The 16774-nt window shown below is 51.0% G+C and overlaps 1 protein-coding gene across 2 annotated transcripts in view; it reads right to left on the bottom strand.

Annotated features, from left to right (window-relative positions):
- Positions 1 to 16774, bottom strand: part of BRWD3 (bromodomain and WD repeat domain containing 3) — a 43544-nt gene that overhangs the window by 12167 nt on the left and 14603 nt on the right. For both annotated transcript variants that reach the window (XM_073561165.1, XM_073561166.1), the window contains 19 exons: positions 13499 to 13649; positions 12934 to 13032; positions 12393 to 12553; positions 11900 to 12121; positions 11644 to 11744; positions 11187 to 11257; positions 10635 to 10735; positions 9686 to 9726; positions 7628 to 7732; positions 7392 to 7545; positions 6770 to 6904; positions 6127 to 6255; positions 5781 to 6006; positions 4663 to 4833; positions 4204 to 4387; positions 2050 to 2143; positions 1819 to 1965; positions 1511 to 1587; positions 152 to 326 (listed from right to left, as the gene is read on the bottom strand). In XM_073561165.1, the coding sequence (XP_073417266.1) occupies positions 152 to 326; positions 1511 to 1587; positions 1819 to 1965; positions 2050 to 2143; positions 4204 to 4387; positions 4663 to 4833; positions 5781 to 6006; positions 6127 to 6255; positions 6770 to 6904; positions 7392 to 7545; positions 7628 to 7732; positions 9686 to 9726; positions 10635 to 10735; positions 11187 to 11257; positions 11644 to 11744; positions 11900 to 12121; positions 12393 to 12553; positions 12934 to 13032; positions 13499 to 13649 (2544 nt within the window). The remainder of the gene's footprint in view (positions 1 to 151; positions 327 to 1510; positions 1588 to 1818; positions 1966 to 2049; positions 2144 to 4203; positions 4388 to 4662; positions 4834 to 5780; positions 6007 to 6126; positions 6256 to 6769; positions 6905 to 7391; positions 7546 to 7627; positions 7733 to 9685; positions 9727 to 10634; positions 10736 to 11186; positions 11258 to 11643; positions 11745 to 11899; positions 12122 to 12392; positions 12554 to 12933; positions 13033 to 13498; positions 13650 to 16774) is intronic.

Here is a 16774-nt window from a genome sequence, read left to right as displayed (position 1 = left end):
TTAGTTATTCATCAAAAAGACCACCATATATCACTGCCACTCAGGAGCCTGGGAAAGATGGGTGACCATTACAGGCGTCTCAGTGATGGCGGTGCGGTCAGCCTGCTTTCCCATAATCAGCAGAACATACTCCAGCTAATGAAAACCCAACTGTGAGCACTTTTCTCCGGGTTTGCTTGCGCTTCCGCTGACGTTCTTCCTCTTTGGTGTTCTCGTCCTCAGAACTGCTGCACAGCTTCCGCGTCATCTGCCGCGTTTGTCTTTTTGGAGGCTGGAGATTAATACCGGCATCCGCCGTCCAGTCCGAGTAATCACTGGAGGTGTCACTACAAGAGAGGAATAGGGTTAAGCAACAGAACATGTGAAAAAGACTTGGGTATACTAATAGATCACAGTCTGAACATGAGTCAACAGTGTTGATGCAGCAGCAAAAAAGGCAAATACAATTCTGGGATGTATTAACAGAAGCATACATTCTAGATCACGTGAAGTCATCATTGCCCTCTACTCCTCCTTGGTCAGACCTCATCTGGAATACTGTTTCCAGTTCTGGGCACATTTTGAAAAAAAACACATTAAAAAACTGGAACAAGTTCAGAGAAGAGCGACCAGGATGGTGAGTGGACTGTAAAGTATGTCCTATGAGGAACGGCTAAAGGATCTGGAAATGTTTAGCTTGCAAAAAAGAAGGCGAAGAGGAGACTTAATATCTGTCTACAAATATCTGAAGGGCTGTCACATTGTAGAGGGATCATCATTATTCATTTACACATGCAAACATGAGAAGTAATGGGATGAAACTGAAAAGGAAAAGATATAGATTACATATTAGAAAAAACTTTTTGACAATGAGGATGAGCAATGAGTAGAACAGGCGGCCACGAGAGGTGGGGAGTTCTCCTCCAATGGAAGTCTTCACACAGAGGCTGGACAGACATCTGTCTGAGATGGTTTAGTGAATCGTGCATTGAGCAGGGGGTTGGGCACGAGGACCCTGGAGGTCCCTTCCAACTGACATTCTAGGATTCTAAGGTGATGAGACAGGTATCACAGTGGACCACATCCTCACCTCCCCCTAATGGGCGAGGACATGCATCACAGTGGGCGGCATCCTCCCCTTGGGTCCTACCCTCCCCACAGCAAGTGAGATTCATCACGGCGGGTGACGTCCTCCCCTCCCCACAAATCACAGCAGGCGACATCCTCCCCTCAAATTACGGTGGGCGACGTCCTCCTCTATCCCACATCATAGCGGGTGACATTCTCTCCCCAACGGGTGTGACGCATCACGTAGGGGCAACGTCCTCCCCTCTCCCGCCGGGTGATAATCTCCCCCTCCCACTTATATTTCTGATGACCATTGGTTGCGAGAGTGACCCACTACTACCACTATCATCCCACTATAGGCAGTGACTAAAGGGAGTACCTGGAGGAGCTATGACCATTGGTTGAGACCGTGACCCACTACTATCAACATCATCCCACTATAGGCAGTGACTAATGGGAGTACCTGGAGGAGCTCTCCGTTTGCCATGGAGCGGCCACTTCCCCATCGGATGCATCACTGGATGGACGCGATTCTTCATCCTACAAGTAGAAAGAAAGCAAAAATGTCTGAGCGCAAGGGAGGGAGCAGCCGGCTGACACACTGTAACAAACCCTCAGCGGGGCAAGCACAAAACAACAAGGAATTTCATGATAAAGTCTGATAATCCGAAGAGCTTTCCATTCTACAATGATGAAGCCTTGCTCACTGCTGGGCGGACACTACCCCGCCCCGGTCCCTCTCCCTCCTCCATGTCCTTGTAGAGCAGATACCTCCGCAGAGCTCTGGGAATCCTCCCCGTTGGTTGTAGCAGTGCTGGCCTGGGAATCGTGCTCCATGTTAGATCGGGTCTGGTAGGCGTGGGGGCGCTTCTTCTGGACCCTTCGCAGGGAGCGGCCACTGCACACCTGATATTCACTCTGGAATAAAGTGCATGGGAGACACGATGAGCAGCTCTGCACTTACCGCGCCGATCCCACACCCCGGCCAAACCGCCTGCGTACCCTCTGCGCTGGGTGAGGCGGCTTCCTCTTCTTTTCTGTAGTGTACAGATGAACTTCCATATCACCCTTAGCAGATCGACAGTCCTCCTGCACTCTGCAATACAGGACACAACATGTGCACAGTGACCCAGCAGAATAGTGAGTGCAGCACTGGGGTATAATACAGGATATAACTCAGGATCAGTAATGTATGTACACAGTGACTACAGCAGCAGAATAGTGAGTGCAGCTCTGGAGTATAATACCGAATGTAACTCAGGATCAGTAGAGGATCAGTAATGTAATGTATGTACATAGTGACTGCACCAGCAGAATAGTGAGAGTGAGTGCAGCTCTGGAGGATAATACAGGCTGTAACTCAGGATCAGTACAGGATCAGTAATGTAATTTATGTACACAGTGACTGCACCAGCAGAATAGTGAGTGCAGCTCTGGATATAATACAGGATGTCACTCATGATCAGTAATGTATGTATGTACACAGTGACTGCACCAGCAGAATAGTGAGTGCAGCTCTGGAGTATAATACAGGATGTGACTCAGGTTCAGTAATGTAATGTACGCACAGAGTGACTGCACCAGAATAGTGAGTGCAGCTCTGGAGTATAATACAGGATGTAAGGCCGGTTACACATTTGCGTTTCAGGGTGCAGCGACGGCCTGCGCACGGCCGCCGCTAAACCCCGCCCCCGCCGGTAGCTCCGCCTATCGGCGCATGACGCTGCATGCGTTCTACGTCCCCTATCTTTATCACTGGGGACGCAGGCCGTGCGCAGTATGCGTTTGGCGGCGCATGTGTCCTTTTGACGTGTGCCGAGCGCAACCAAATTGCAACAGGTTGCGTTTGGCGCTGGTCGGCGCACCGTCAAAAGGAAGCATGCGCCGCCAAATGCATACTGCGCACGGCCTGCGCCCCAGTGATAAAGATAGGGGACGCAGGACGCATGCAGCGTCATGCGCCGATAGGCGGAGCTACCGGCGGGGGCGGGGCTTAGCGGCGGCCGTGCGCAGGCCGTCGCTGCACCCTGAAACGCAAATGTGAAACCGGCCTGACTCAGGATCAGTAATGTAATGTATGTACACAGTGACTGCACCAGCAGAATAGTGAGTGCAACTCTGGGGTATAATACAAGATGCAACTCAGGATCAGTACAGGATCAGTAATGTAATGTATGTACATAGTGACTTCACCAGCAGAATAGTGAGTGCAGCTCTGGAGTATAATACAGGCTATAACTTAGGATCAGTAATGTAATGTATGTACACAGTGACAGCACCAGCAGAATAGTGAGTGCAGCTCTGGAGTATAATACAGGATGTAACACAGGATCAGTAATGTATGTACACAGTGACTGCACCAGCAGAATAGTGAGTGCAGTTCTGGAGTATAATACAGGATATAACTCAGGATCAGTAATGTATGTACACAGTGACTGCACCAGCAGAATAGTGAGTGCAGCTCTGGAGTATAATACAGGATATAACTCAGGATCAGTAATGTAATGTATGTACACAGTGACTGCACCAGCAGAATAGTGAGTGCAGCTCTGGCGTATAATACAGGATATAACTCAGGATCAGTAATGTAATGTATGTACATAGTGACTGCACCAGCAGAATAGTGAGTGCAGCTCTGAAGTATAATACAGGATGTACCTCAGGATCAGTAATGTAATGTATGTACACAGTGACTGCACCAGCAGAATAGTGAGTGCAGCTCTGGCGTATAATACAGGATATAACTCAGGATCAGTAATGTAATGTATGTACATAGTGACTGCACCAGCAGAATAGTGAGTGCAGCTCTGAAGTATAATACAGGATGTACCTCAGGATCAGTAATGTAATAATAATAATAATAATAATAATAATAATAATAATCTTTATTTATATAGTGCCAGAATATTCCGCAGTGCTTTACAGTATGTACACAATGACTGCACCAGCAGAATAGTGAGTGCCGCTCTGGAGTATAATACAGGATGTAACTCAGGATCAGTAATGTAATGTATGTACACAGTGACTGCACCAGCAGAATAGTGAGTGCAGCTCTGGGGAATAATACAGGATGCAACTCAGGATCAGTAATGTATATAGGGTATAATGAAGGTCTCTTACTGGTGACCCCACATTAGTACTACCCCTTTCTATCACCTGCTGACACCCGGATGTAGCTCATTCACCACGACCCTCCTCCTCCATGCGATCAGATCTCGCTCGGTTGCCATCTGGCTTCTCGGAGCGTTGTCGTGCATTTGGCGGACTCCTTCGATCTGTCCACTGCGACGCAGGCCAACATTAGGTGGTGATGACAGATCCAGACTTTGACTCCTCAGAACTGGCATAAAAGAAGGTGAAGATATGTCAGTAAATTAATGCCAATCCCAGTAACAATGGAAATACGAGTGACCAGTAAATTACTGGTTGTGGACTTCACTGAAGATGGAGGATGAGAACAGGGGTGTAAAGTCTGCCCACAGGCTGACAACATGTAGTCCAGGAAATGGGTCATCAATACCACACTGGAGGGGGTTCGACACTTGGCACCCCCACTAATCAGCAGACATTTTATGTGATCGGAGTACAGATGTAGCAGGAATAATCAGCACTCACATCCGCTGCCGGAGTCGGCTCTGACAAACGGGGGATCCTCCCCGGGCGGCTCGTCCTCCGTCAGCCTCCGGTCTTGGTTTCTCTGCAGCTCTCGGATGAGACCGTCCAGGATGCTTTCCTCCTGACTGGCTGTCTGCTGCCCAATGACCTGCTCCACCACGTCTCCATTACCTGATTGGGGACGGATTAGTAAATTACAGGACTTTCTTAAGATCCTTCTTCAGGTGCGCACGGCTCTAACGCATCCTGTTTATAAGGGGAACATGGTGGATGCTCATCTTTGATTGACAGTACAGGCCTGCAGGATGGTGGCGTTGCCAGCCAGAACTGAGCGTGCCCCGACGCTGCTGGATAAGACACATCCTGTACCTCTGCAGGATTGGTGCGCTCGGACTGTGACAACCTGCCATGTTGTGTGTGGTGTCAGGTCCGCCCCTGTACTAAGTGCACTTGGGCTATGAAAGCCCTGATATGGCCCTCGGTCATGGAGGGGACTCTACAGAAACACTGACTAGGGCTCATCTGAGCAGACACTGAGGGTGAGGAGCCCGGTGGGGCAGGGGATGTGGGAAAAATGGTGAAAGCTGAGAATCACTGACCAGGTGGGAGAAGACTGTTTGCTGTGCCGAGAAAATCTGCAGTTTGGGGGGTTTCTTTGGAGTTCAAAAATGTTTATAGACTGAACCTTTATTAATGCCATGATAACAAAAATATGTTTTATTTTATTTTTTTTAATTGGGAAAAAGGGAGAAATGTAAAAAAAATTTTAATATTGATTTAAAACTTTTTGAAACTTTATTTTCTAGTCCCCCTAGTATTTCATTGCTTGTACTATGTAATGGAGAACCAGAGCAATGCAGATTATGGCATAAATCGTGGTCGCAGCCTACAGCGAAGCTTCGCAAGAGCAATACGACGGAGGCCTTCGGCATGGGGTTGGGGTGCACCAGTGAATGCCAGCGCTATTAAAATGCAGCTGTCAGAGACTGACAACGGCATTTTACTAGTTCAACAGCAGTGAAGGCGGCCGGCTATGTATACCACCCGGCATCTGCCATGAGCGACGGCCACATTAATAAGTATGTGAACACCAGTATACGCCTCACCAGGCTCCTTACCATTTGATACGTATCCGAGCTGTGGGATCAGCTGTTCATCTTTGCAGTTCTCCCGTCCTGGTACAAGGCGCTGGTAGCGGGTAGGATGCGGATTTCCATCTACGTCCACCAGAAACGGTGGGGGCATGAGGTGCGGCGCCTGCTGCGTCTGCTCATCCAGGACGTAGTTATTGGCGTCTCTTATCAGCGGGCGGAAGTCGGTGTGGAAGAACATCTGTTCAGGGATCTGCAGGGAAAACAGGGCATCAGCAGACATATGGGCACAGGAAAAGGGGTTATACAGCAGGCAATAGCGGGTTTTCCGTTCTCCCCCAAAGATACATATATACATATGAAAGTCACTCACCTTCTCATAAGTTTTACTGCACCCAAAGCCGAACAACAAGAGGTGACCGTGGGAGTCGGTGCAGGCAAAGTGCTGCCCGTCAGGAGAGAACTTGCAGTCAAACACAGCGCCGTGTCCCTGACCCTCGATCTGAAACACAGGAGAGCATTACAACACCCAGCAGTGATCCCAGATCCGTGTAAGAACTGCACGTTGTATTCACTGACAGCAAGCAGTGATATGACACATAGTGACTAATGCAGACTATGTATGGGATAAAGAACATTTCATTTGATTTTCCTAGATTGTTTAAATTGCAAAATGTTTTGGTTTTTTTTTATTTTGCAATTTACGTCCATTAAAAACCTTTGGAGAAAGTTCCTTAGATTACTGGCCACTTCTGCAGTCTTATCAGAGGTGGCTGGGATCCTAGGCAATCTCTTGAGCGCGCTGCGCTGGAGCTGGCCGGAGCCACGTACCAGTCCCTCCGTGCTCCTCTGATGCTGCAGAGGCAAAGCAGTCTCTGCTCCCCCGCATCGGAGAGTGCACAGCGTTCCACTGTATCACTCACCGGGGCAAGTGAGCGGTACGCCCCTCAAAACGAGTGAGCAGAGTACCCCTTTATCCACGATCCTGCTCCCCCACAGCCGCCAGGGCTTCTCACCATGTTAAAATAATTCCGGATCTTCGTTCCTTTCTCCAGATCCCAGACAAAAATATTCCCATCGTGACCAGCAGAGAGGAGGATCCTGGAGTCGAAGGGGTGAGCTTCCAGGACGAAGACCTCATCGTCGTGACCCTGCAGAGACAAACAAGGCAGTGATCAGGACACAGCACACCAATTCTGAAATATTTTCAAGACCTCTGCTTGCTGTCTGCGAAAGAGAAAAATCGTTTACATCAGAAGAAGCAATAACTGCTCCCCAACTGATCCTCCTCACACAGCTGAGCGGGTGTTACAGTGTACCGGTGGAAATCAGAGCCTGGGAGTCCCGGACAACTCACAGGGGATAGTCTACGGGGATATACTGTTATCAGCTGTATGGGACACTGAATGGAAGCCGAAAGGTTCCAATTCACTGACAGCAAGCAGAGGTCTTGAAATTGGTAAAGAAATGACAAACCGAAAATTCCAGAAGTTTTCATAATAGAATTAAAATCTATTTCCAAGTCATGGCTGGGGTAAGGAAGCACTCTGTGACCTATGATGGTCTGACCTCTGGGACCCTCCATGATCTGTGGCTGTAGGGGCCCCTAACTGAAGTAATACTGTAGCGTCTACTCACAGATAGGACGTGGAGGAGCTGTCCGCTGTGTGAATTCCACACTTTTAACAGCAAGTTGTTGACGGCAGTGATGACCGTGGTATCGGAGCGGTTCCAGGCCACCATGGTGACTTTCAGCTTGGCCCCTTTATCCTCCTGGTTGGACACATTACTCCTGTGAAGGCAATGTGCAGACTGATGAGCTGCGGCCCCGGCACTGTCTGCGGTAACCGCTGGTGAGCAGCGGCGCCTCTTACCCGGCCATCCTAGTGTTCATGTCCAGCACAATCATTCGCCATTCCTGTTGTTGATATTGCCAGATCCGTGCGGTGCCATCTCTGCTGCCGCTGACGAAGCTCAAACTACAAGGGAAGGGAAAAGGCTAAAAACCTGGAAACTGGGAGGGACGTCCTCCCCCTCATCATAGAGGAGCGCTGCACAGGGAGCCACAGAGAGATCACCGATAGATGCTACTGCGCAGGTGCGGCTGGCTCCATTTATAGACTGATTTTTTTTCATGTATATCACTAAATAAAATAACTTAATACATTAGATGTGATCATGCTGCAGCGCCGACACCTGCCAAATGTGATATTTTCTTTATTTTTCAATAAGTTATATTTAATATGTAAAATAGGGGCGGGCTAGTGAGGGATCAGTGACCTGCCATAAGCCATACAGATGAATAACTAAGCAGAGCACCACATGAAGACCCCCCACAGCCCCACCCACAGGCTGCCCCGAAGCATGGGAATCTCACTAACTCAAAATAAAGATTAAACAACAACCACAAGACGGATTTCATGACCGGGTATCAGTGTACTCAGTATAACGGAGCTGACCTGACACTGTCTGTAGTTACTGTGCACAATCCTGCTGACAGATATCAGTGTACTCAGTATAACGGTGCCGACGTGACGCTGTCTGTAGTTACTGTGCACAATCCTGCTGACATACCAGTGTAATCAGAATATCTGCGCTGACCTGACACCGTGTGTAATTACTGAGCACAATCCTGCTGACAGATATCAGTGTACTCAGTATAACAGTGCCAACCTGACACTGTGTGTAGTCACTGTGCACAAACCTGCTGACAGATATCAGTGTACTCAGTATAACGGTGACAACCTGACACTGTGTGTAGTTACTGTGCACAATCCTGCTGACAGATATCAGTGTACTCAGTATAACAATTCCGACCTGACACTGTGTGTAGTCACTGTGCACAAACCTGCTGACAGATATCAGTGTACTCAGTATAACGGTGACAACCTGACACTGTGTGTAGTTACTGTGCACAATCCTGCTGACAGATATCAGTGTACTCAGTATAACAATTCCGACCTGACACTGTAGTTAGTGTGCACAATTCTGCTGACAGATATCAGTGTATTCAGTATAACAGTGCCAACCTGACAGTGTGTAGTCACTGTGCACAATCCTGCTGACATATCAATGGAATCAGTATAATGGTGCTGACCTGACATTGTGTGTAGTTACTGTGCCCAATCCAGATCACAGTGGCACTTTATAAAGAGACGGGTAGACACTTTATATTATTTGTTATATATTTGGGATATTAGATGTCACAGACATTTTATATAAAGTGGGGAAAATAAGTATTTGATACACTGCGGATTTTGCACATTTTCCCATCTAGAAAGAATGGAGAGGTCTGTAATTTTTATTGTAGGTACAATTCATCTGAGAGACAGAATCTAAAAAGAAAATCCAGAGAGTCACATTCTATGATTTTTACATAATTAATTTGCATTTTATTGCATGAAGTAAGTATTTGATCACCAACCAACCAGCTAGAATTCTGGCTCTCAGAGACTGTAGTCTTTGGCCAGAGTCACACTAGCACATAGCATCCGATACAAGAGCAAATTTCGGGAGATGAGATCTCCATCTGCACATGCACTGCCCGAGGTGGTCATTTTTCTGGAGTCCCCACTCCACCGCAGCCGCCACCCCTGGTGTGCAATAAGACGCACGACTTATAAGAATCGCCATTGTATTAAAAGTTTTTTTTTTTCTATTTTTGTCCCCAAAACTTGGGGTGCGTCTTATAATTACAGTGTTTTGCGGTTTATATAAAAATCATACAATGTGATTTTCTGGTTTTTATTCTTAGATTCTGCCTCTCACAGGTGTAGTGTACCTACAATAAAAATTACAGATCTCTCCATTCTCTGTAGGTGGGAAAACTTGCAAAATCGGCAGTGTATCAAATACTTATTTTTCCCACTATATATTTGGGATCTTGGATGCCGCAGACACTTTATATATTCGGGATCTTAGCTGTCACTTACCGGTCTCCATTATTGCAGAACTGAACAGCGACCACCTTATCCTGAAATGCAAAGCAGAGCAGAGTCACGACGAGGACACTGGGGTAGGTAAGCGCCAAAAGGGAAAATTATGTTATAAAGTAAGAGCGAAATAAACTAAGCAATGAGACCATAGTTATTGTAGTGCCGGCGTCCCTGCATGGCTCCCCTCCTCCCCCAGCAGGGACACCGACGCACTCACCGCCGTGGCCCCCATTATCCACTTCCTCCTTCTCCTGCCCGAATTCTGCGCATGGCTCGCAGATCTCGGACACGGTGCGCGTGCTCCCATTTTCTTAAAGGGACAGCGCATGCCGCCCTAAAGTGTCCACGGCCATTTATTACTTAAGGCACCTCCACCTGATGGGAGGTGCCTGAGCAACGTGTTCACTTTGTTAGTTACATGCTTGCTAGTTCTCAGGTTCCCTGTTCTAGCTTATCTTCCAGTACCCGCCTGTGTATCAGCTGCACCCACCTGCACCTGCTGGGTTTTGGCCGTGCCTGCCTGTAACAATTGTTCCCTTCTAGGCCGTTCCAGCTTCCTGCCCATTGGGGGTCAGCTGCTGTGCGTCTGAGGTCCGTCCACGTGTAGCACCTGGTGTCCATCTGAAGCCAATGTCTAACCCCAACACCAGGAGCTCTAGCGAAGAGTCAGGTGTTCACCTAGTTATGCCCCTCCAGGCTCTCATCGGACCACGGCACAGTGGTTCCACCACCACTCACGCTACAGTTATTACTCTTAAAAAATGGAAAAGGCAGCTCCACCATGCTTTACACTGCACCTCTGCCTCATCACAAAGTATGTGAACAGACTATAGCAAAAAGGACCGAAGATAATAAACTACAAGTACCTAAATCTTCAGAAAGAAGCAACAGGAATTTCTCAAACAGCGAATGAGGGAAAGGAGCCGAGTAAATGCTCAAATCTTACCAGATGGGCCTCCAGCTCCGCGATCTTCTCCGGCTCATCGGAGCCTAAGTAATAGACTCTGATAACGTGATCCGAGCTGCCAGTGACAATGAACATCCCACCTAAAGGGGAAGATAGGCTGAGCGAGCGGCACACAGACACAGCAGAGGACGATGAGCGAGCGACACATGTACACAGCAGAGGATGATGAGCGAGCGGCACACAGCAGAGGACGACGAGCGAGCGGCACACGCACACAGCAGAGGACGACGAGCGAGCGGCACACGCACACAGCAGAGGACGACGAGCGAGCGGCACACGCACACAGCAGAGGACGACGAGCGAGCGGCACACGCACACAGCAGAGGACGACGAGCGAGCGGCACACGCACACAGCAAAGGACGACGAGCGAGCGGCACACGCACACAGCAAAGGACGACGAGCGAGCGGCACACACACACACACAGCAGAGGACGACGAGCGAGCGGCACACACACACAGCAGAGGACGACGAGCGAGCGGCACACACACACAGCAGAGGACGACGAACAAGTGTATTACATAGCGAGTACCTGAGCTGAAGGAGGAGCAGGAGATTTGGACACCAGGTCTGGAGCGCTCTGCAAACTTCAGGGGCCGATCGCTGCGGAGAGAGAATACATTAAATTCCTATCACGTTTGCTGACACTGGATGGACGACAGGGCAGATAGACTTAGTGTTTCCATTCCTCGCCTGCCATCAACGAACAGGAATATTTTTCCTTCATCCAAAGATTAAAAAACCTTTCCTGACCTAATACTTTCACAGCTGAAGGTAAGCGGCTCAACCACAGCAGGAGGAAGGGGAGCGGGGCACTCCTGAAGAATAGCCACTACACAACCCACCTAATGAGCCCCAACATGTTACACAATGGTGAAGCTTTAGTCACAGAAGCAGGACAGCGGCGTTTAAATCTGTGCATTGTACAGGCGGCTGTTGCAGAGCATCGCATATGTACAGCAGGCGGTAAGAATGAGCCGCCTTCTTACCTGAACGTCATGGAGTCCACGTTCCACTGCCAGAAGCAGATGGCGCCGTCTGCACCGGTGGATGTCAGATATCGGATTTTACCTTTCGTTGACGGACAAAACTGAATAAATAATAAATAAAATGAAGATGTGTCAGAGGGGGGCACTGCAGCCGAAAATAATCAGGGCGCCCCTACAAGTGCTCAGTCTGGAGTTGCAGAGGCTGGATGGATGGATGGTTGTGGGGTGGATGTTGATTCTGTGATCCATCTATTACCTGTATGGAGGTGATGAATGCCGTGTGACCCTGCAGCACAGCTACCGGTGCACAGGTGCGCAGACACCAGACTCGCACCACCTTGTCACAGCTGCCGGCCGCGATCAGAGTGTTCTCGTAGTTGACGGCCATGTCTGATATCTCGGCAGAGTGCCCGCGCAGCGTGGCCAAGAGCCTCCCGTCATCCGTGGCCCAGATCTTCACTAAACAGTCGTCGGACCCCTGAAAAAAAAACAGAGAAACCATCCAGAGGCCGTGGCACAGAGAAACCATCCAGAGGCCGCATCGCAGAGAAGCCATCCAGAGGCCGCGGCGCAGAGAAACCATCCAGAGGCCGCGGCGCAGAGAAACCATCCAGAGGCCGCAAGCGCAGAGAAACCATCCAGAGCCCGTGGCGCAGAGAAGCCATCCAGAGGCCATGGCGCAGAGAGGCAGCACAGGTAGGTGATGCAGAGAGGGGGTGCATGGTCTGCAATATCAGCAGAAAACTCACAGTAAATATCCGCCTCCCGCTGCGATCGAACGCCACGCAGTACACGGACGACAGGTGACCCAGGATCCTCTTGTGCATCTTCATGTGCTGATAAGAGGCACACGGGAAAATGTACTGGAAGCGGCTGCATCCGGTCAGCGCCCGCGAAGAGGCCACTCTTACTAGACATTAAAAGGGGAAAAAAAACAGGAAACACTCCAGAAGCCCATCAACCAATCAGATCACTGGTCTCACTGTATGTAATGTGATGCTTGCTGTCAGTGAATAGGAACTGCGGGGCAGATTTACTATTAAAAATGAGCCATGAACCTGAGAATAGCGTAAAGTCTGTGGGCCATAGTAAACAGGCGGGCACATCAGGCCCACTGCTGCATATGACCCTCCTGCCCTAATACTTGTCACAGATGAGCATTTCTTACTATTGAATATCTATGTTCCTCCATTCACAGACAGCAAGCAGAAGTCCTAGATTCCTCATCACTAGGAAAGAAGAATTTTGCACTGAATCGCATTCACATTCATTATTGGACCCGGGACTTACCGACACTGAGCGGCCGACCATAGCTGATGGGGAGTTCTGGCGGCCGGCCCCGATGCAGAGCTGCGTATCCTGATGGTTTCCATGAGGAATTCCTAAATTCTGCAGGAAAGTAACAGAGTGACCTCAGTAATCATCTGACCCGGGCCTCCGTCACTGCCTCCCCGCCCCAAGACCCGGGCCTCCGTCACTGCCTCCCCGCCCCAAGACCCGGGCCTCCGTCACTGCCTCCCCGCCCAAGACCCGGGCCTCCGTCACTGCCTCCCCGCCCCAAGACCCGGGCCTCAGTCACTGCCTCCCCGCCCCAAGACCCGGGCCTCAGTCACTGCCTCCCCGCCCCAAGACCCGGGCCTCAGTCACTGCCTCCCCGCCCCAAGACCCGGGCCTCAGTCACTGCCTCCCCGCCCCAAGACCCGGGCCTCAGTCACTGCCTCCCCGCCCCAAGACCCGGGCCTCAGTCACTGCCTCCCCGCCCCTGACTTGTGTTACTGCCCCTTGCCCCGGCTTCAGTCACGGCCCCTTGCCCCAGCCACTGGCGCCCGCCCCTGACCCCAGCCTCCCACTTTACCTTTGGCCCTTCGTAGGAGCGATTGCTTCCCCACCCCCAGGAGGCTGCACACCCCAGGGACGCTCTGGGGGATCTCCTGGTCGAGGATCGGTCCTATGCGCTCACAGATATGCAGCAGGTAGTTCGGAGGAATATGAGAGTTGGAGGCCACCTGGAAGGAACGAGAGCGGAGTCAGAGAAACGGAGCCAGCGGAAATCTACGCCAAGCTGCAGACCGTTACAGCAGTGACGTTAAACAAGACCCCGGGGTGGAAACGAGAACAGATCATGGAGGAAACGTCTCACTATTGCTCTCCTGTGAGCTAATAATCAGGCACAATGCAAGCTGAGGATGGGTCATGTGACTGCACATCAAAGGGAGATACTGTGGCCCTAACCTGACAGGGCCACACATCATCACAGGATGAAAGCTGCAGAGTTCCGCTGTCCCCGGCCCTGCTATCGCAGGATGAAGGCTGCAGAGCTCCGCTGTCCCCGGCCCTGCTATCGCAGGATGAAGGCTGCAGAGCTCCGCTGTCCCCGGCCCTGCTATCGCAGGATGAAGGCTGCAGAGCTCCGCTGTCCCCGGCCCTGCTATCGCAGGATGAAGGCTGCAGAGCTCCGCTGTCCCCGGCCCTGCTATCGCAGGATGAAGGCTGCAGAGCTCCGCTGTCCCCGGCCCTGCTATCGCAGGATGAAGGCTGCAGAGCTCCGCTGTCCCCGGCCCTGCTATCGCAGGAGGAAGGCTGCAGAGCTCCGCTGTCCCCGGCCCTGCTATCGCAGGAGGAAGGCTGCAGAGCTCCGCTGTCCCCGGCCCTGCTATCGCAGGATGAAGGCTGCAGAGCTCCGCTGTCCCCGGCCCTGCTATCGCAGGATGAAGGCTGCAGAGTTCCGCTGTCCCCGGCCCAGCTATCGGAGGATGAAGGCTGCAGAGTTCCGCTGTCCCCGGCCCTGCTATCGCAGGATGAAGGCTGCAGAGTTCCGCTGTCCCCGGCCCTGCTATCGCAGGATGAAGGCTGCAGAGCTCCGCTGTCCCTGGCCCAGCTATCGGAGGATGAAGGCTGCAGAGCTTCGCTGTCCCCGGCACCGCTATCGCAGGATGGAGGCTGCAGCGCTCCGCTGTCCCCGACCCCTGCTGTTACAAGATATAGGCTGCTGCACTACGCTGTCCCCGGACTCCTGCTGTCACAGGATGATGGCTCCAGAGCTCCGCTGTCCTCAGCCCCCACTGTTATAGGATGGAGGCTGCAGCGCTCCACTGTCCCTGACCCTCGCAGTCACAGGATGGAGGCTGCAGAGTCCGCTGTTGCCAACCCCCACTGTTACAGGATGGAGGCTACAGAGCTCCACAGCCGCCCACCCCTGCTGTCACAGGATGGAGGCTGCAGAGCTCCGCTGTCGCTGACCCCCACTTTCACAGGAAAGAGGCTGCAAAGCTCCACTGTCCTCGGCCCCTGCTGGTTTAAGGTTTAAGGATCAGACATCACCATCAATAATAATCCATGAATGGTGCGGCCCCTGCACATCCTGTCTGCAGCACGGTGGCTCAGTGGTTAGCAACTGTACTGTATACTGGGGAATACACCAGACAAGCAGCAGCACAATGACTGCTGACTAAAAGAAGCAACCCATAAATAAAAATTTGAAATTTATTTGGATAATTAAAATTCAATAAAAAAGGCACATTTCATATAGCACCAAATATACCCCAAAGGTGAAAACCAATCAATACCAAGAAACAGTCGAATTACTGTATCCAAATATAAAAGAGATAATAGGTATTAATAGTGATATGGGCACTGTATGTCACACTACACAGTGGGCACTCTCTGTGGTATAGTGATATGGGCACTGTATGTCACACTACACAGTGGGCACTCTCTGTGGTATAGTGATATGGGCACTGTATGTCACACTACACAGTGGGCACTCTCTGTGGTATAGTGATATGGGCACTGTATGTCACACTACACAGTGGGCACTCTCTGTGGTATAGTGATATGGGCACTTTATGTCACACTACACAGTGAGCACTCTGTGTGGTATAGTGATATTGGCACTGTACGTCACACTACACAGTGGGCACTCTCTGTGGTATAGTGATATGGGCACTGTATGTCACACTACACAGTGAGCACTCTCTGTGGTATAGTGATATTGGCACTGCACGTCACACTACACAGTGGGCACTGTCAGTGGCATAGTGTTATAGATAGGCAGTACATCGGGAAGGCACTGTACGGCAGGCCCTGCTTCTGGGGCACTGTGTGGGCGTGGTGAGGTCACTGATACCCATGAGTGGTGTCCGTAGGTTGCTATGTCATTGCTCCTGTCCCCCCTTTCCCTTGGTGTAGGTGGTCTCCTCCCCGTCACACCCGTGATGTACACATAGCTACAGCTGCTCTGATCGCTGATCGGAGACGTGACACTGACAGCACCACTGCCGGACACCCCGCCTCCACCCGAACTGCTTCCGGTCCTCTCACAGTGAGGGGAGCAGGCAGCACGGAGGCCTGTGGCCGGTCACCGCGGCCCGCACTCCATTACAGCTGACAGGAGCATGGACGAGCAGCACACAGCCCTCCCCACAGTCCCCAAGGTCTGAGGACCCGGCACTCACCGCCCACCCGGTACATATTCGCTGCCATCTTTCGCTCTCCTGCGCACAATAACTCGGGGCGCCGAGTGTGGCGCCGAGTGTGTTTCCGGTGCCCGTGGTGGGGGCGGGAATACTTCCGGTAAGAAGAAGGAGAGGGAAGGACTGAGCGCAAGTGCAGCTGCAATGTAGACGGCCTGTCAGTGAGCGCAAGTGCAGCTCTGATACTGCCCTTTCCCCAGCTCCGTCCAACTCGCTGCCACTGTAGCTTAGAACGATGCGTCCCGTGGACGTATCGTACTAATCTGAAGGCGTTTTTTCGCCTGCCTGTGCATCATAGACGCCCAGACAGGCGTTAATGCGACCTCTGGGTATAGTGATATGGGCACTGTATGTCACAATACACAGTGAGCACTCTCTGTGGTATAGTGATATGGGCCCTGTATGTCACTACACAGCAGGCACTCTCTGTGGCATAGTGATATGGGCACTGTATGTCACACTACACAGTGGGCACTCTCTGTGGTATAGTGATATGGGCACTGTATGTCACACTACACAGTGGGCACTCTCTGTGGTATAGTGATATGGGCACTGTATGTCACACTACACAGTGGGCACTCTCTGTGGTATAGTGATATGGGCACTGTATGTCACACTACACAGTGGGCACTCTCTGTGGTATAGTGATATGGGCACTG

This window comes from Dendrobates tinctorius, unplaced genomic scaffold (genome assembly GCF_039654945.1).
Source record: "Dendrobates tinctorius isolate UK_male_01 unplaced genomic scaffold, ASM3965494v1 ptg000315l, whole genome shotgun sequence".
In the NCBI taxonomy this organism is placed as follows: Eukaryota; Metazoa; Chordata; class Amphibia; order Anura; family Dendrobatidae; genus Dendrobates; species Dendrobates tinctorius.
Note: the sequence above shows the minus strand (reverse complement) of the source record. Positions and strands in the feature narration are given on the sequence as shown.